Source organism: Leucopleurus acutus (genome assembly GCF_964270905.1).
Source record: "Leucopleurus acutus genome assembly, chromosome: 20".
Classification (NCBI taxonomy): domain Eukaryota; kingdom Metazoa; phylum Chordata; class Mammalia; order Artiodactyla; family Delphinidae; genus Leucopleurus; species Leucopleurus acutus.
The window spans coordinates 11,660,155-11,675,898 of record NC_139162.1 but is presented as its reverse complement, the minus strand read 5'-3'; the positions used below and the strand labels follow the sequence as shown (position 1 = coordinate 11,675,898).

Below are 15,744 nucleotides of genomic sequence, written 5' to 3'. Positions count from 1 at the left end.
GTTAATTTTCATGTCAGAGTCAAATCACTACTCAAGCTAAAGAATTTAGCAGTGATCTATACTCAGTGGTATCTAATTGAGTTGAAATGTTATTTTAGGTAATGATGAGAGAGAAAAATCAGGATAGGCCCATATTTTGTCACCTCCTCTTATGAAAAATTATATTTTATTCAAGCCCAGTTGTATCATCACTACTCCTTAAAATTTATTCTTTTTCTTTTTTTCTCACCAGAATGTCACTGTGTGGTAGCTGCCTCCACACACTGTCAGTTGACATAGTTACATAGGGAGAAAGGGATGGGTTGTGTGATACCATAACCATTTCTTTGATCTTTAAATAGCCTCGTGAAACAGTATGAAAAGCATAAAGAGATTTGCAGAAGGAACAAATCTCTCGACTGGATAGAAATTAATTTGCAAGTCTATTTTAGTGGTTTCCAAATTACCATGGTCCTGGCTAAACTACACCCCAGACAAAGCAAGTCCGAGTGACCTGGAATAGGGCACAGTCATGGGCAAGTTTTAAACCTCCCTCGAGTGATTGTGCTATGTAGCTAGGATGAATTGCTATAGGTGCACGCTCCATGAAAGTGACAGCCGGAGGCTGATCCGCGTATATATTATTTTATCAGGAGGCTGACACTACTTTTCAAACATAACCTGGGTCTTCTACAAATTCTTAGGATGGCCTTCTGTGGCTTTTCTTTGATGTGCTGAGCGAATGCTTAGAGTGGTTACCACTGTGAGGATGAGCCTGCAGAGTTGGGAAGAGCTCCTTGACGTGGAAATCAACGAAGGCCACCCAAATGAAAACAAACACAGGCTCTTTATCCAGAGTTTACTATAGCTAGGGAGTCAGCCGCCACCACTTGTGTGTTTGGCAGAGACTCAAAGGCAGGCAGGGGGCAAGGGAAAGCTTTATAGTGAAAAGACAAAAAAAAAGAGAGAAGGCATCAGGTATGCCCTGATTGGAAGCTGTTGGCAGGGGGAAGCTGTAGACAGAGTAACCAGAAGCAGGCCATCCTATGTGATGCATTAGGTGTGTGTATTTGGGTTCTTCTGTATTTAGCAGAGATTTATCCAGTCCTTAATTGGAAGCAGGGGCACAAATTAGAGAAGCTATACGATATTTACCAAGTACTGGCTGTATGGGGCCAATTGCTACAAGGGATTATCGTTAGGCTTCCTGCGGTGGCTACCGAGGATAGCAGGTTGGTTCCTGGGCTGGTTGCTGCACGTTATGGGTCAGAAGTTCTGTTTTTGTGTGTACTGTGGCCATTGTCCATTTGTATATTCAGTCTCTCATTGGGCAGAAGTGGTCATCAGGGACTGGATCCTGTGTCATGCCAGGGCAGGAAGATGGGACTCCTCCTGGAATCCTAAAACTGGACCTGAATAATCTGTAGAACTAACTCAGATTTGGCTTATGGTTAAAGAACAATATTGTTTTCTCACTTTGGGGATGAAATCTTGCCTTGTACACTATATTTCTGATCTATGTTAGCCTAATTCCACACTTTTCCTAAATTAGTCCATGATTTCCAATTTCAACTGGATGACAATTTCAATAATATAGATCAGAAATAAAACATTTTCTTTAAGGAAATAGATTTCTTGAAGGGAAGGTCATTCCTTAATCCTGAATTTGTCAGTGGAATATTTGGGTTAGGTCTAAATAGTAAACTGTTTTCTGAAAAGACTGAGATTCCAATGTTACCAAAGCTCCCTGTCAAAAGTCCCACTCCTGCCTCTAGTATATGGGAATTTTTGAAGATTTTTAAGCATGTTTTCTATCTGTCCTATCCTGTCCTGTCCTATCCTTCTTCAATGAGTATTCCCGTGGGAAATATGATACATTAGCAGGTACGCAATTGATTTTGGCAGGTCTTCCAAATAACAGAGAAGGTTGTTCTACTCAGTGGCAACTAAGCTGAATGTTACTGAAAATTACCCTACTTTTGCTCAGCTATATTTTAGATTACCAGTACCTGTTTCACCAGTGTAGTGGCTCAGAACAACAGCTGTGTGTCTTTGGGTAAATCATGTAACCACTGTGTCCCTTTCTCCTCAATTGTACAATGGAGTTAATAGTAGCAAATAGCATGAGGTATTTGTCAGGATTTAACACATGTAAAGCACTGAGAACATAAGCAGCTGATAATATGGACCTATTATCTTAGTACAGGTAGTATTGCACAGGGATTAAGAAAATTGAATGACTTTTATTAAAAACGGAACAGCTTTTACTTACTTATGAGAATTAAAGCCCTTTGTAAAATAAATTACTTCTGATCAAGCTATATTAAAATACTTTCAATATAGCTTGCATCTTTATTTGTAAGAGGCTATTGAGTTTTTTCATATATGCAATTCGCCAGAGGTCTAATTTCTCATTGTCTTTTTAATGACAATGGTAAGTTCTTCTCTCACGGTGAGGAGTAAATGATGTCTTTTCTGAAGTATGGATTTGAGCACTGTAGATCTGTGTGTCTCTTTCTGCATGTGTGTGCACGTGCACACACACATGACAGTGTCTCAACAGAAATCAGGTAACTTTTTCCCCTGGAATATGTATATTCTAACATAATTCATTAAAACTCTTTACATGAAATCAAACAAGACTGAAAATACTAAAAAATTACCCCCCAAATTTGTAATTACAAAAAAAGACAGAACTATAGTTTCACATTTCCGACTGTATTATCAAGTTTAATGTGGAAATTCTGACTATGAAAAGTTGTATAAAAAGTAATATATATAATTTTGCAAAAGCATAGAGTAGTAAGAGTGATGTTCATTTCTTCCTCGGAAAGAATTAACTAATTAACCAAACATGCCTTGCTACCCTTTTGAATTGTACAAGCCTTCCCCCTGATGACTGTGCTTTTAAATTTCACTGGTGACTGAAGTCTTTCATACTCTGCTGTGCCCCTTGTACCTAGAATGTGCTTTTATTCTCCCGGTCAAATTCCCTTCTTCACCAAGCTTGTCAAGCCGTACCCGATCCCCCACCGCGTTCGGCTGCGAGGGAGTTGCGGCAGCGCAGTTCATCCGTAGCACCTGAACCGAGGGAGCGGTGGGAGCTGAGTCCCAGCATGCAATGCGGCAGCCTGAGGCTCGGGGCGAAGCGATCCTGGCGCCATTCCCCGCTGTGGGGGACAGCGGGATGCAGGCCAGGGCTCTCTTGCTGGGAGGTAGACAGCCCTATCGATCCCGTGTGCAGGTGGTGGGAGGTACAATAAGCAGCACGGGGGGCCAGGAAGGCCTCAGTCTCCCAGGTGCCCATCCTGAAAGTTGGAGAGGCAGCAGAGAATTTCCACCTGGCCCCTGCCATTTAGGAACCTTCTTTCTTAAGGTCAAGAGGCAGCGCGAGGGAAGCTGGGAGCTAGGACCTCCACGCCGACTGAAAGCGAGAGCTGAACAGAACCAGAGCCAGCGGCACGCATGTGCCACTGATGTGCAGGAAGCAGGAGAGAGATGAGCAGGCTACAGTGCCGGGAGAGAACTGAAGGTGAGGTGAGGTGAGGTGAGGGCCACAGCCTGAGCTGCTCATCTGTTTAGGGTGCGGCACGGGGGTTGCAGCCGTCCAGGGTCCAGGCCCAGCGTTCCCGCTCCACAGTTGGCCCAGGTTCTCCCTGTTCAGCAGCTTCTGTGGTGGGCAGTCCTCTGGAGACTTGCAGGAGTGGGTGCAGAGGTGTCAGTACTTGCACGCTATATATTTACATACGTAAATATGTAAATTACATATACCACCGCGCCGCCGCCGTCTGCCTGTCTTCCTTATCCCGGCCCCCACTGAGCCCCAACACTTGTAGTGGTCTCGCCTGGAGACAAGAGGGAGAAGGACAGAGGCTCTGCCATATCCCACTGCCTCCTTGGACCCTAGAGGTACTGAGACAGGGTGCTTTCGGGAAGGAGGGGAGCCTTTGGGGGCCATCCCCGGGGCCTGGACCTAAGCAGGGGAGGCCATGTCCCACCCCACCTCTTGTTTCTGGACCCTCCTCCCCTTTGGGTGTGTGTGTTCTAATTTTCTTTATGGAAAAATAGACCAAAAAACAAAAATAATAGAGAGAGAGAGAGGTATTTAACTGCGATAAACTAGCCCCATGTGGCCAAAGAAAGAAAAAAAGAGAAATGTATTTGTATTATATGTATTATTCATATTATGTGAAATATATTTATATGTATGTATAAAATCATATGTATTGTTATTAATGCATTTTTATGCATATAGTATGTATATATAAATATGTTCAGACATATTTATATAAGGTTACCATGTAAGTATATGCCATCACTTAAACTTATGATATGATGGCCAACTTAGCATTTATACAAGGGTCAGCTTGTGTGTGTGTGTGTATATATATATACATATATATGGATACACACACGTATACATTATACATATGTATGTTGTAATATATGTATGTTATAACACATATGCACATGCCTGTACACATATGTAGTATAATTGTATATATCATTAATATGTATTATAATTATGTATATGATTACATATTTATATGTATAATTGTATATGTAATATATGTATAACACAGTATAACACAGTATAGTATAACTATATTGTATAACTATACTGTGTTATACATATATTATACATATATATGATTATACACATTATACATATATAAGTACAAATATTGTATATATACATATAGTATGTATATAATACATTATACTATTATATAAATATACGTATAGTATATACATATAGTATATGGGTAGTATATACATATAATATAGTATATATGTACTGGTTCCTTGGTGAAGGGACCAGGATAGTATGATGATCTGATATAGTACTTAATTAAAAAATACAATTATGTTTTGAGCTGAAATAATATATTATTTCAGCTTTGAAAAGCTCCTTCCTTAAATGCCTGTATATTTATACACTCTGAATAGCGGTAAAGTAGAACTAACAATCACTGAAATGTGAGAGGAAGTTGAGCGTTCTAGCTGGGGGATTAGTCCAGGAGAAAACTAGTTCATTGGGCTGCTTTTTTTTTACTAGAGTGTAGGGTAGGGTTTCTCAATGGCTGCACTGTTGACATTTGGGCCTGGATAATTTTTGGTTGTGGGGTGCCACCCTGGGCACTGTAAGGTGTTTAGCTGCATCCCTGGCCTCCACCCACTAGATTCCAGTAGTACCCCCAAGTTGTGATGACCAAAGTGTCTCCAGATATTGCTAAGTGTTCCCTGGGAGGGGGAGGGAAATCAGCCCCGGTTATGGTTCTCAGCTTTGCAAGACCAGAACCTGCGTTTTACTGCTTTAACTGGTACAGTCAGAGAAAACTGGTTTTCTAGAATGAAATTCACAGGAGACTAATTCTTTTTTTTTTTATTAATTAATTAATTGTTGGCTGCATTGAGTCTTTGTTGCTGCGCATGGGCTTTCTCTAGTTGTGGTGAGCGGGGGAGGGGGTCTCTACTCTTCATTACGGTGCACGGGCTTCTCATTATGGTGTCTTCTCTTGTTGGGAGCACGGGCTCTAGGTGCGCAGGCTTCAGTAGTTGTGGCTCACGGGCTTAGTTGCTCCGTGGCATGTGGGATCTTCCCAGACCAGGGCTCGAACCCGTGTCCCCTGCATTGGCAGGCAGATTCTTAACCACTGCGCCACCAGGGAAGTCCCAGGAGACTGATTCTTAATCCAGAATACAATTTCATTAATGTCTAGAGGGAAATATCCGTTTTACTCACTCCAGACTCATTATTGCTGAGATCCCCCTCCCCTGGTGTTAAGACTATTGCAGATCAAATTGGTAATAAACAAATAGCTTGGCAAACCTGGAATTGGAGTGTGTACCTTCTTGAGAGGTATTTTTTCTTGAGAGGTATTTTGTTCATGTCATTATGGTGTCTGATGAAATTCCTGTACTCCAAACCTAAAGAAATAGTGATTATAGTCCTGGTGTTCTTACTTACTAGATTCTGGACCCCAGCTCACTTTATAAACATCATGGTCCCATCACAATGAGATGAGCAAATTAACCAAACTCTGTGACTCAGTTTTACCTCATCTGTAAAATAATATCAGTACCTCAAAGAGGAGTGGTAAAGATTGGTAACTACGTGTTGAATGGCTGTAAGTTCTTAGCAGAGAGTGCTCACTGAATGTGTTCACTATTATTAGTTCTATGTAAGAATAACTTTAGAATATTCTGCTGCTAAGTAAACATACCACAGATTGGGGGGAAATGTAGATACTCATGTAACTACCACTCAGACCTACAGCTAGAACTTTACCAAACACCAGAAGCCCCCATCTGTCCTCCCCCAACCCCTGTCCCCTGCCGACCTCTTTCCCGTATCACGTGTCCCTCTTCTCACAAGTGGAATAAGCACCCCTTCTCTTAGATTAATCCCATTCTTTTTAAACTAAAAATAAAACAGTATTGAGTCTCAATTTATAGTGGCAAAAACAAATGTGCAATAAATATATGCCCTCTAGAGTGATTGCACTAGAGAGGCATTTTACATCGGAAACATTGATTTGAATCTGCATAATTGATTGTGAATTGCAGTTAAACAGCCTTGTTGGGTCACACTTATACCTGAATACTCATAATGATTCAAAAATGATTATAGTTTTGGTAGACACACACCCACAAATGCACCCCCCCAATATAGATAATGTGCTCATTTGCTCACGCTAACACACACATCATAGCTTCCACAGCACACTAAAGCATTTTGGTTGTGGCTTGTGATTGGGTGTAATCACAATTTCCTTCAACACTTCATGGATTGTTATGTCTTTTTATGTCTACACTTCTTAACACTTGAATTACAACTAGATTGAGTGTCAGTACTTAAGCCAGTCAATAGACATGCAGGAACTGTGGGCCAGTTATCACGTCTTTTTTAAGAGCTAGCTAAAGCAGGGGTCCCCAACCCCCACGCCACAGGCTGGTAGCAGTCCGTGGTCTGTTAGGAACCAGGCTGCACAGCAGGAGGTGAGCTGCAGGCAAACAAGCATAGCTGCATCTGTACTTACAGCCGCTCCCCATCGCTTGCATTACCGCCTGAGCTCCACCTCCTGTCAGCATTATGGTGAGCTGTATAATTATTTCATTATATATTACAATGTAATAATAATAGAAATGAAGTGCACAGTAAATGTGATGCGCTTGAATCAACCTGAAACCATCCCCCCACAATTGTGGAAAAATTGTCTACCATGAAACTGGTCCCTGGTGCCAGAAAGTTTGGGGACCGCTGAGCTAAAGAGTTTAAGGTGTGAAAGAAGAAAAAGGGGACTTTAAATGAAAATGAGACAATCTTAAAAAATAAAACGCTACCTTTAGCAAATTCTTTTGAAAGGCAATCAAATGTTAAGTTGGTAAATTTTTACTTACCACTTATAATTTAAACCTTTAACTTTAAGAAAAAGTACATATTTCAAATGGCAGGACTGCAGAAAAATATTGTAGTTTGAATAGTTAAGCAGTAAAACTGATAGTGACTATTTTATAAAAACCTATGTTCAAGAAGCATAGGCTTCATAAAATTTCAGATGAATCTAGATAATTCCTGGATTTATTTAAAATGTTTATTGTTAATTTAAAAATTGGGACAATAATCCTGCATGATTTTTAATTACCAACGTATGTTAAATCCTAAATATAAGAGAAATATTTTCTGATTAGAGCAAAAATGGCAACAACTTAATAATTGTATAAAGTGAAAATCTGAAGATTGCATGAAATGAAGAATTAGCTGAATAAAATAAGCGTGTATAGATATCATGGTCAACATGAGACTGTTCTTATACTTTTCCTCACTCTTTGTGCCTTACTTTTTATTGGATATGTGATATACATAATAGGATAGATAAGATATGTATATACTTCCATATATATCCTTACATACCTATTCATATACACATACAGGTATGTGTATGTATACACACACACACGCACACACACACTCCCTTCCTTTAGAAGTAACCACTATCCTGAATTCTAAGCTTTTCATTGCTTTGTTTTGTTTTGGTTTTTTTTTTTTTTGTGGTACGTGGGCCTCTTACTGTTGTGGCCTCTCCCGTTGCGGAGCACAAGCTACGGACGTGCAGGCTCAGCGGCCATGGCTCAAGGGCATGTGGGATCTTCCTGGACCGGGAGCACGAACCTGTGTCCCCTGCATCGGCAGGCAGACTCTCAACCACTGCGCCACCAGGGGAAACCCTGTTTGATTTTTTAAATAGTTTTCTTTCCTAGTCACATGTGTCCCTAAATAATGTATTACTTATCTTTGCTTGTTTTTAAGATTCTCAAAACTATCAACATATATTATATGGTCTTCTATAACTTTTTTCATTAAATATTTTATTTCTAAGATCCAACCTTGTTATTTTATTTTATTGATTTTTTGGTATATGTTGGTGTAGTTCTTTTTCCTGCTGTATGTTATTTCATTGTGAAAAGTACTATGATTTATTGATCTCTTCTTTGATCCATAAATGTTCGGATTGTTAATCAATTTTTGCTATCATGAACATTGTTGCTAGAAATCGCACACATCTCCCTGTGCACAAATACAAGAGTTGCTCTAGGTTAATGCTTCTCAACTTTTTTTCTTATGGCACACAATAAACACTAGTATTTGTATGACACCTAGAAGGCAAAGCTTCTTGAGACCAGCAGTTCATCATAGGGAGGCTCTGCCCGGGAGGAAATACATATCCATGGACCATGGGGTACAGAAGGGCAAATATGCAAGCTGATGACAAATTGTTTTTTAAAACTAGGTGCTCGCCTTTACACTCCCACTAGCAGGATGTTGGAGTTTCTCTTGGCCCACATTAGCTGGACCATCTGGTGTTGTCAGACTTATTAAATCTTGCTGGTCTGCTGTTTGTAAAATAGTATCTAATTGTAGTGTTAATTTACACTTTGAGTTTGATCATCATTTAATAGTGGTTCTGTGCTGTGAACTCTCTGGTCTAGCCTTATGTCATTTTTTCTAGGGTGTTTTCTAACTGATTTAAAAGGAGTTTTTGTTTCTTCTTATTTTTTTTTTTTCCTTAATTTGCAATACTATTTGTAAACTGTTTGGGGAGTACTTTCTCCATGTTGTGATGTTTCTCTTTACATCACATGTCTTTTGGCAACCCTAAGTTCTTAGTTTTAATCTAGTTAAGTTTATAATTCTTTCCTAATATACATTTATTTATGTAAATTAGGAATACCGATTAGGTATTTTTGTTTCTTGTTTAAGTAAACCGTTTCTATCTCAAGATACTGTTTTGTAATTTCCACGAAGTTTTCCTTCTTCATTTCCATATGCTCTTGTCTTTAAATTCTTTTTCTCTTATTGAACTTACACTATATATAAGCAGTGGGCATGTTGTTAGAGATCCTAGATTTATTGTTTTGTTTTGTTTTGTTTATTTGTTTTATCTGTTGAATCCAAGTAAGCTGTCAGCACATTACTAACTGAATGTGGAATTTTTCCTTTTGGCAGACGATTGTGATGACCCTCTGGTGTCTGCCTTGTCTCAGGCATCATTCAGCAGTTCATCCGAGCTCTCTAGCAGCTATGGTCCTGGATTTGCAAGGCTAAATCGAAGAGATGGTAAGTCTGCTTTTTCTGCTCTGATTGGTTCATGACGAATCTCATTCATCTTCCATTCTCCTTTAGTAAAATCATTGTAAGTGATATATTGTAAAAGGTAATAAATTTATTAATAAGCAAATGGCAGAAACTGATGGGATGTTCATGACATTTAGGATTGGCTCTAGAATGACAAAGGGATGCACCTGTTCTGAGATCTTGTATCATCATTTTAGTGCCCAAAGAATTGAATTCCCTAAATCTGGCGATTTTTTAATGTATCTTATAAAATAAACTTTTCTTTAGAATTTTTTAATTTTTTAATTGAAATATAGTTGATATACTATATAATTTTAGTTTTAGGTGTACAGTATATTGGTTTGACATTTAAATACACTGTGAAGTGATCACCATGTTATGTCTAGTAACCATATAAAGATATTACGGTATTATTAACCATATTCCTTATGCTGTATATTACATCCCATGACTTATTTATCTTATAACTGGAGGTTTGTACCTCCTAATTCCCTTCACCTATTTTACTCATCCGCTCAACCCTCCTCCTCTGATAACCACCTCTTTGTTCTCTGTATCTAATTTCATTTTGTTTTGTTTGTTTTTTAGATTCCAGATATAAGTGCAATCATATGGGTTTGTCTTTCTCTGACTTATTTCACTTAGCATAATACCCTCTAGATCCATCTAAGTTGTCACAAATGGCAAGATTTTATTTTTTTAATGAAAAATAAATATTCCACTGTATATGTATATACCACATCTTCTTCATCCATTCATCTACAGAGGACACTTAAGTTGCTTCCATACCCTGGCTATTGTAAATAATGCTGCAATGAACATAGGAGTGCATATATCTTTTTGAATTAGTGTTTTTATTTTCTTGGGGTAAATACCCAGAAGTGAAATTGCTGGACCTTATAGTATTTCTGTTTTTAATTTTTTGAGTAACCTCCATACTGTTTTCCATAGCAGCTGCACCAATTAATCCCACCAACAGTGCACCAGGGTTCCTCTTTCTCTACATCCTTGCAGACAGTTGTTATTTCTTGCCTTTTGGATGATAGCCGTTCTGACAGGTGTGAGATACATCTCATTGTGGTTTTGATGTGCATTTCCCTGGTGATGAGTGGTGTTGAGCCTGTTTTCAGGTGTCTGGTGGCCATTTCTATGTATTCTTTGAGAAACTGTCTATTCAGGTCCTCTGCCAATTTTTAAATTGAATTGGTTGTTTTTATGATATTGAGCTGTATGAGTTCTTTGTATATTTTGGATATTAAACCCTATTCGAATATGTCACTTGCAGATATCTTCTCCCATTCAGTAGGCTACCTGTTTGTTTTGTTGATGGTTTTCTTCACTGTGCAGAAGTTTTTTAGTTTGATTAGGTCTCATTTGTTTATTTTTGGTTTTGTTTCTCTTGCTTGAGGAGAGAGATCCAAAAATATATTGCTAAGACCAATATCAAAGGGCATACTGCCTATGTTTTGTTCTAGAAGTTTTATGGTTTCAGATCTTACATTGAAGTACTTAATCCATTTTGAGTTTATTTTTGTATATGGTGTGAGAAAGTAGTCCAGTTTGATTCTTTTGCATGTAGTCTGATTTTTCCAACACCATTTATTGCAGAGGCTGTCTTTTCCCCATTGTATATTCTTGCCTTCCTTGTTGTACATTAATTGACCATATAACGTGGTTTATCACATCGATTGATTTGCAGGTATTGAGCCATTTTTGCATCCTTAGGATAAATCCCACTTGATCATGGCATATGATCCTTTTTAATGCATTGTATATTTTGATTTTTGCATCCATGTTCATCAGTGATATTGGCCCGTAATTTTGTGTGTGTGTGTGTGTGGTGTCCTTGTCTAGTTTTGGTATCACGGCGATGCTGGCCTTTTAGACTGAGTTTCGAAGTATTCCTTCCTCTTCAATTTTTTGGAATAGTATGAGAATGATAGATGTTAACTCTTCTTTAAATATTTGGTGGAATTCACCTGTGAAGCTGTCTAGTCCTGGACTTTTGTTTGTTGGGAGTTTTTTGACTACTGATTCAATTTCATTACTAGTAATTGGTCTGTTCAGATTTTCTGTTTCTTCCTGATTCATTCTTAAAGATGGTACGTTTCTAGAAATTTATCCATTTTTTTCTATGCTATACAATTTGTTGTTGTATAATTATTTGTGGTGATCTCTTATGATCCTGTGTATTTCTGTGGTGTTGGTTGTAACTTTCCCTCTTTCGTTTCTGATTTTATTTATTTGGTTCTCTCTTTTTTTCTTGGTGAGTCTAGTTAGAGGTTTATCAATTTTGTTTATCTTGTCAAAAAACTCCGTTCTTTTTTTCATTGGTCTTTTTTTTTCTTGGTTTCTTTTTTTGTTTGTTTTAATTACTGCTCTGCTCTTTATTATTTCCTTCTGCTAACTTTGGACTCTTTTCTTCTTTTTCTATTTCCTTTATGTGTAAGTTCAGATTGTCTATTTGACATTTTTCTTGTTTACTGAGGTAGGCCTGTATTGCCATGGATTTCCATTTTCATTTTTCTCAGGGTATTTTTAAATTTCCTCTTTGATTTCTTCAATGACCCATTGGTGGTTTGGTAGCATATTGTTTAGACTCCAGTGTTTATGTTTTTTCTAGTTTTTTTTCTTGTAGTTAATTTCTAGTCTCATACTCATATGGTCAGAAAAGATGCTTGATATGGTGTCAGTTTTCTTAAATTTACTGAGACTTTTTCTTGTGGCCTAGCTTGTGATCTGTCTTGGAGAATGTTCCATGTGCACTTGAAGATAATGTATATTCTGTTATTCTGGGATGAGATATGCTGTATATATCAATCCATCTGGTCTAATGTGTCATTTAAGGTCAGTGTTTCCATTTGGATGATCAGTCCATTGACATAAGTGGAGTGTTAAAGTCCTTTACTGTTATTGTATTACTGTCAATATCTCCCTTTATGCTTGTTAATATTTGCTTTATATATTGATGTGCTCCTATGTTGGGTGCATATATATTTACAAGTGTTATGTCTTTGTTGGGTTGATCCCTTTAGCATTTTGTAATGTCCTTCTTTGTGTCTCATTACAATCTTTTTTTTTTTGTGGTACACGGGACTCTCACTGTTGTGGCCTCTCCCGTCGCGGAGCACAGGCTCCAGACGCGCAGGCTCAGCGGCCATGGCTCACGGGCCCAGCCGCTCCGCGGCATGTGGGATCCTCCCGGACCGGGGCACAAACCCGTGTCCCCTGCATCGGCAGGCAGACTCTCAACCACTGCGCCACCAGGGAAGCCCACAGTCTTTGTTTTAAAGTCTGTTTTGTCTGATATAATTACTGCTAACTCAGCTTTCTATTTGTTTCCATTTGCATGGAATTTCTTTTTCCATCACCTCACTTTTAATCTGTGAGTGTCTTTAGATTTGCAAGGAGTCTTTTGTAGGCAGCATATATATGGGTGTTTTTTTTTTTAAATCTATTCAGCTACTGTATGTCTTTTGACTGGGGCATTTAGTCCATTTACATTTAAATTAATTATTGATAGGAATGTACTTATTGCCATTTTGTTAATTGTTTTCTGGTTATATTTGTAGTTCTTCTCTGTTCTTTCTTCTTTTCTTGTTCTCTTCCCTTCTGATATGATGATTGTCTTTAATGTTATATTTGGATTTTTTTTCCTTTTTTTGTGTATATGTGTTATAGGTTTTTGGTTTGTGGTTCTATGAGGTTCATATATAATTATTTATTATATATAGGTATCTATTTTAATTTGATAATCTCTTAAGTTCGAACACATTCTAATAACTCTATGTTTTTAGTCCCTCCACCACATTTTATGTTTTTGACATCATGTTTTGTATCTTTTTATTTTGTGTATCCCTTAAATACTTATTGTAGATACAGATGATTTTACTACTTTTGTCTTGTAACTTTCCTACTAGTTTTATAAGTGGTTGATCCACTACCTTTACTATATGTTTACCTTTACCAGTGAGATTTTTTCCTTTTGTAGTTTTCTTATTTCTAGTTATGGCTTTTTCTTTTCTTCTTAGAAGTCCCTTTAACATTTCTCATAAGGCCAGTGTAGCGGTGCTGAACTCTTAGCTTTTGCGTCTCTGTCAAACTCTACTTGTCCTTCAAATCTGAATGATAACCTTGCTGGGTAGAGTATTCTTGGTTGTAGCGTTTTTATTTTGTTTTAAGATTTTTTGACGTGGACCATTTTTAAAGTCTTTATTGAATTTGTTACAATATTGCTTCTGTTTTATGTTTTGGTTTTGTGGCTGTGAGGCATGTGGGATCTTAGCTCCCCAATCAGGGATCGAACCCGCACCCCATGCATTGGAAGGCAAAGTCTTAACCACTGGACTGCCAAGGAAGTCCCTTGGTTGTAGGTTTTTTTCCTTTCATTACGTTGAATATGTCATGCACTCCCTTCTGACCTGCAAAGTTTCTGCTGAAAAGTCAGCTGATAGTCTTATGGGAGTTCCCTTCTAGCTGCTCTTCTCTTGCTACTTTTAAGATTCTCACTTTAATCTTTAATTTTCCCATTTTAGTTATAATGTGTCTTGGTGTGGACCTCTTTGGGTTCATCTTGTTTGGGACTCTGTGCTTCCTAGACCTGGATGTCTGTTTTCTTCCCCAGGTTAGGGAAGTTTCTGGATGTTATTTATTCCAAAAATTCTCTGGTCCTTTTTCTCTCTTTTCTTCCTCTGGGACCCTATAATGTGAATGTTCCTATGCTTGGTGTTGTCTCAGAGGTCCCTTAATTACCTTTATTAAAAACGTTTTTTTTTTTCCTGTTCAGTCTGCTTGATTTCCACTACTCTGTCTTCCAGATAACTGATCCATTCTTCTGTATCATTTAATCTACCGTTGATACCCTCTAGTGTATTTTTTACTTCAGTTGTTTTATTCTCCAGCTCTTATTTCTTTTTAATTTTTCTAACTCTTTGTTGAAGTTCTCACTCTGTTCATCCATTCTCCCAAGATTGGTGAACATCTTTATGATCATTATCTTGAATTCTTTATTGGGTAGATTACTTATCTCTGTTTCATTTAGTTCTTTTCCTGAGGTTTTGTCTTGTTCTTTCATTTGGAACAGATTTCTTTGTCTCTTCATTTTCCCTAATTCTCTGTGTTTATTTCTATGTATTAGGTAGTTCCATTACATCTCCCAGTCTTTTTGAAGTGGTCTTCCATAGGAGATGCCCTCTGGGCCAGCAGCACACTCCCCTCTGACCATCAGAGCTAGATGCTCCAGGGGTGTCCCCTGTGTGGGCTGAATGTGCCCTTTTGTTATGGCAGGGCCCACTACTGTGGGCAGGCTGGCAGGTGGGGCTAACCCCCAACCTGGCTGGCTATGTGACCTGGTGGTGCATGGCTGTTGTGGGCCCACTGGTGGGTGTTGTCAGCTCCTGGCACTAATAGGCTAGAGAGAGGATTCCGGAATGACACTTGCCAGTGCTGGTGTCAGCTCAGTAGAAGGAGATTCCAAAAATGGCCACCACCAGTGTCTCATTACCCAGGGGAGTCTCAGCTGCCTCCTGTCTCTCTGGGAGGCTCTCCACAGGCATTAAGTGAGTCTGACTCAGGTGCCTTTCAAACTACTGCCTCTACACTGGGACTTGGAGTATGTGAGATTTTCTGCACACCCTTTAAGAGTGGAGTCTCTGTTTTCCAATGCCCTCTGGCTCTTCCAAACATATGCCCTGCTGGTTTTCAAAGGTTGACTTCTGGGGTCTCTTTTTCCCTGTGCAGGATCCCTGGGCTGGGAGCCCTATGTGTGGCTTGAACACCATGCCCCTCATGGAGGACCTCTGTTGCTATGATTTCCCTCATGTTTGTGGGTCACTGATCCTGTGCTGGGGTTACTGACTACACTCCATCTCTGTCCCTTCTACCTGTCTTGTTGTGGCTTTTTCTTTATATTTTAGTTGTGGAAAATCTTTTCTTATCTTCAGGTTGTTCTCATAAATAGTTACTTTCTTTTCTTTAATAAATTTATTTATTTTTAGCTGCATTGGGTCTTCATTGCTGCGTGTGGGCTTTCTCTAGTTGCGGCAAGTGGGGGCTACTCTTCGTTGTGGCGCGCAGGCTTCTCATTGCGGTGGCTTCTCTTGTTGCAGAGCATGGGCTCTAGGCAC

The 15,744-nt window shown here is 38.8% G+C and overlaps 1 protein-coding gene across 6 annotated transcripts in view; it reads left to right on the top strand.

Annotated features, from left to right (window-relative positions):
• The window catches only part of CNTNAP4 (contactin associated protein family member 4), a gene marked incomplete at both ends in the record, with an annotated part of 261,875 nt that overhangs the window by 26,315 nt on the left and 219,816 nt on the right, over positions 1–15,744 (top strand). For all 6 annotated transcript variants that reach the window (XM_082862478.1, XM_082862479.1, XM_082862481.1 and 3 more), the window contains one exon: positions 9,491–9,601. In XM_082862478.1, the coding sequence (XP_082718604.1) occupies positions 9,491–9,601 (111 nt within the window). The remainder of the gene's footprint in view (positions 1–9,490; positions 9,602–15,744) is intronic.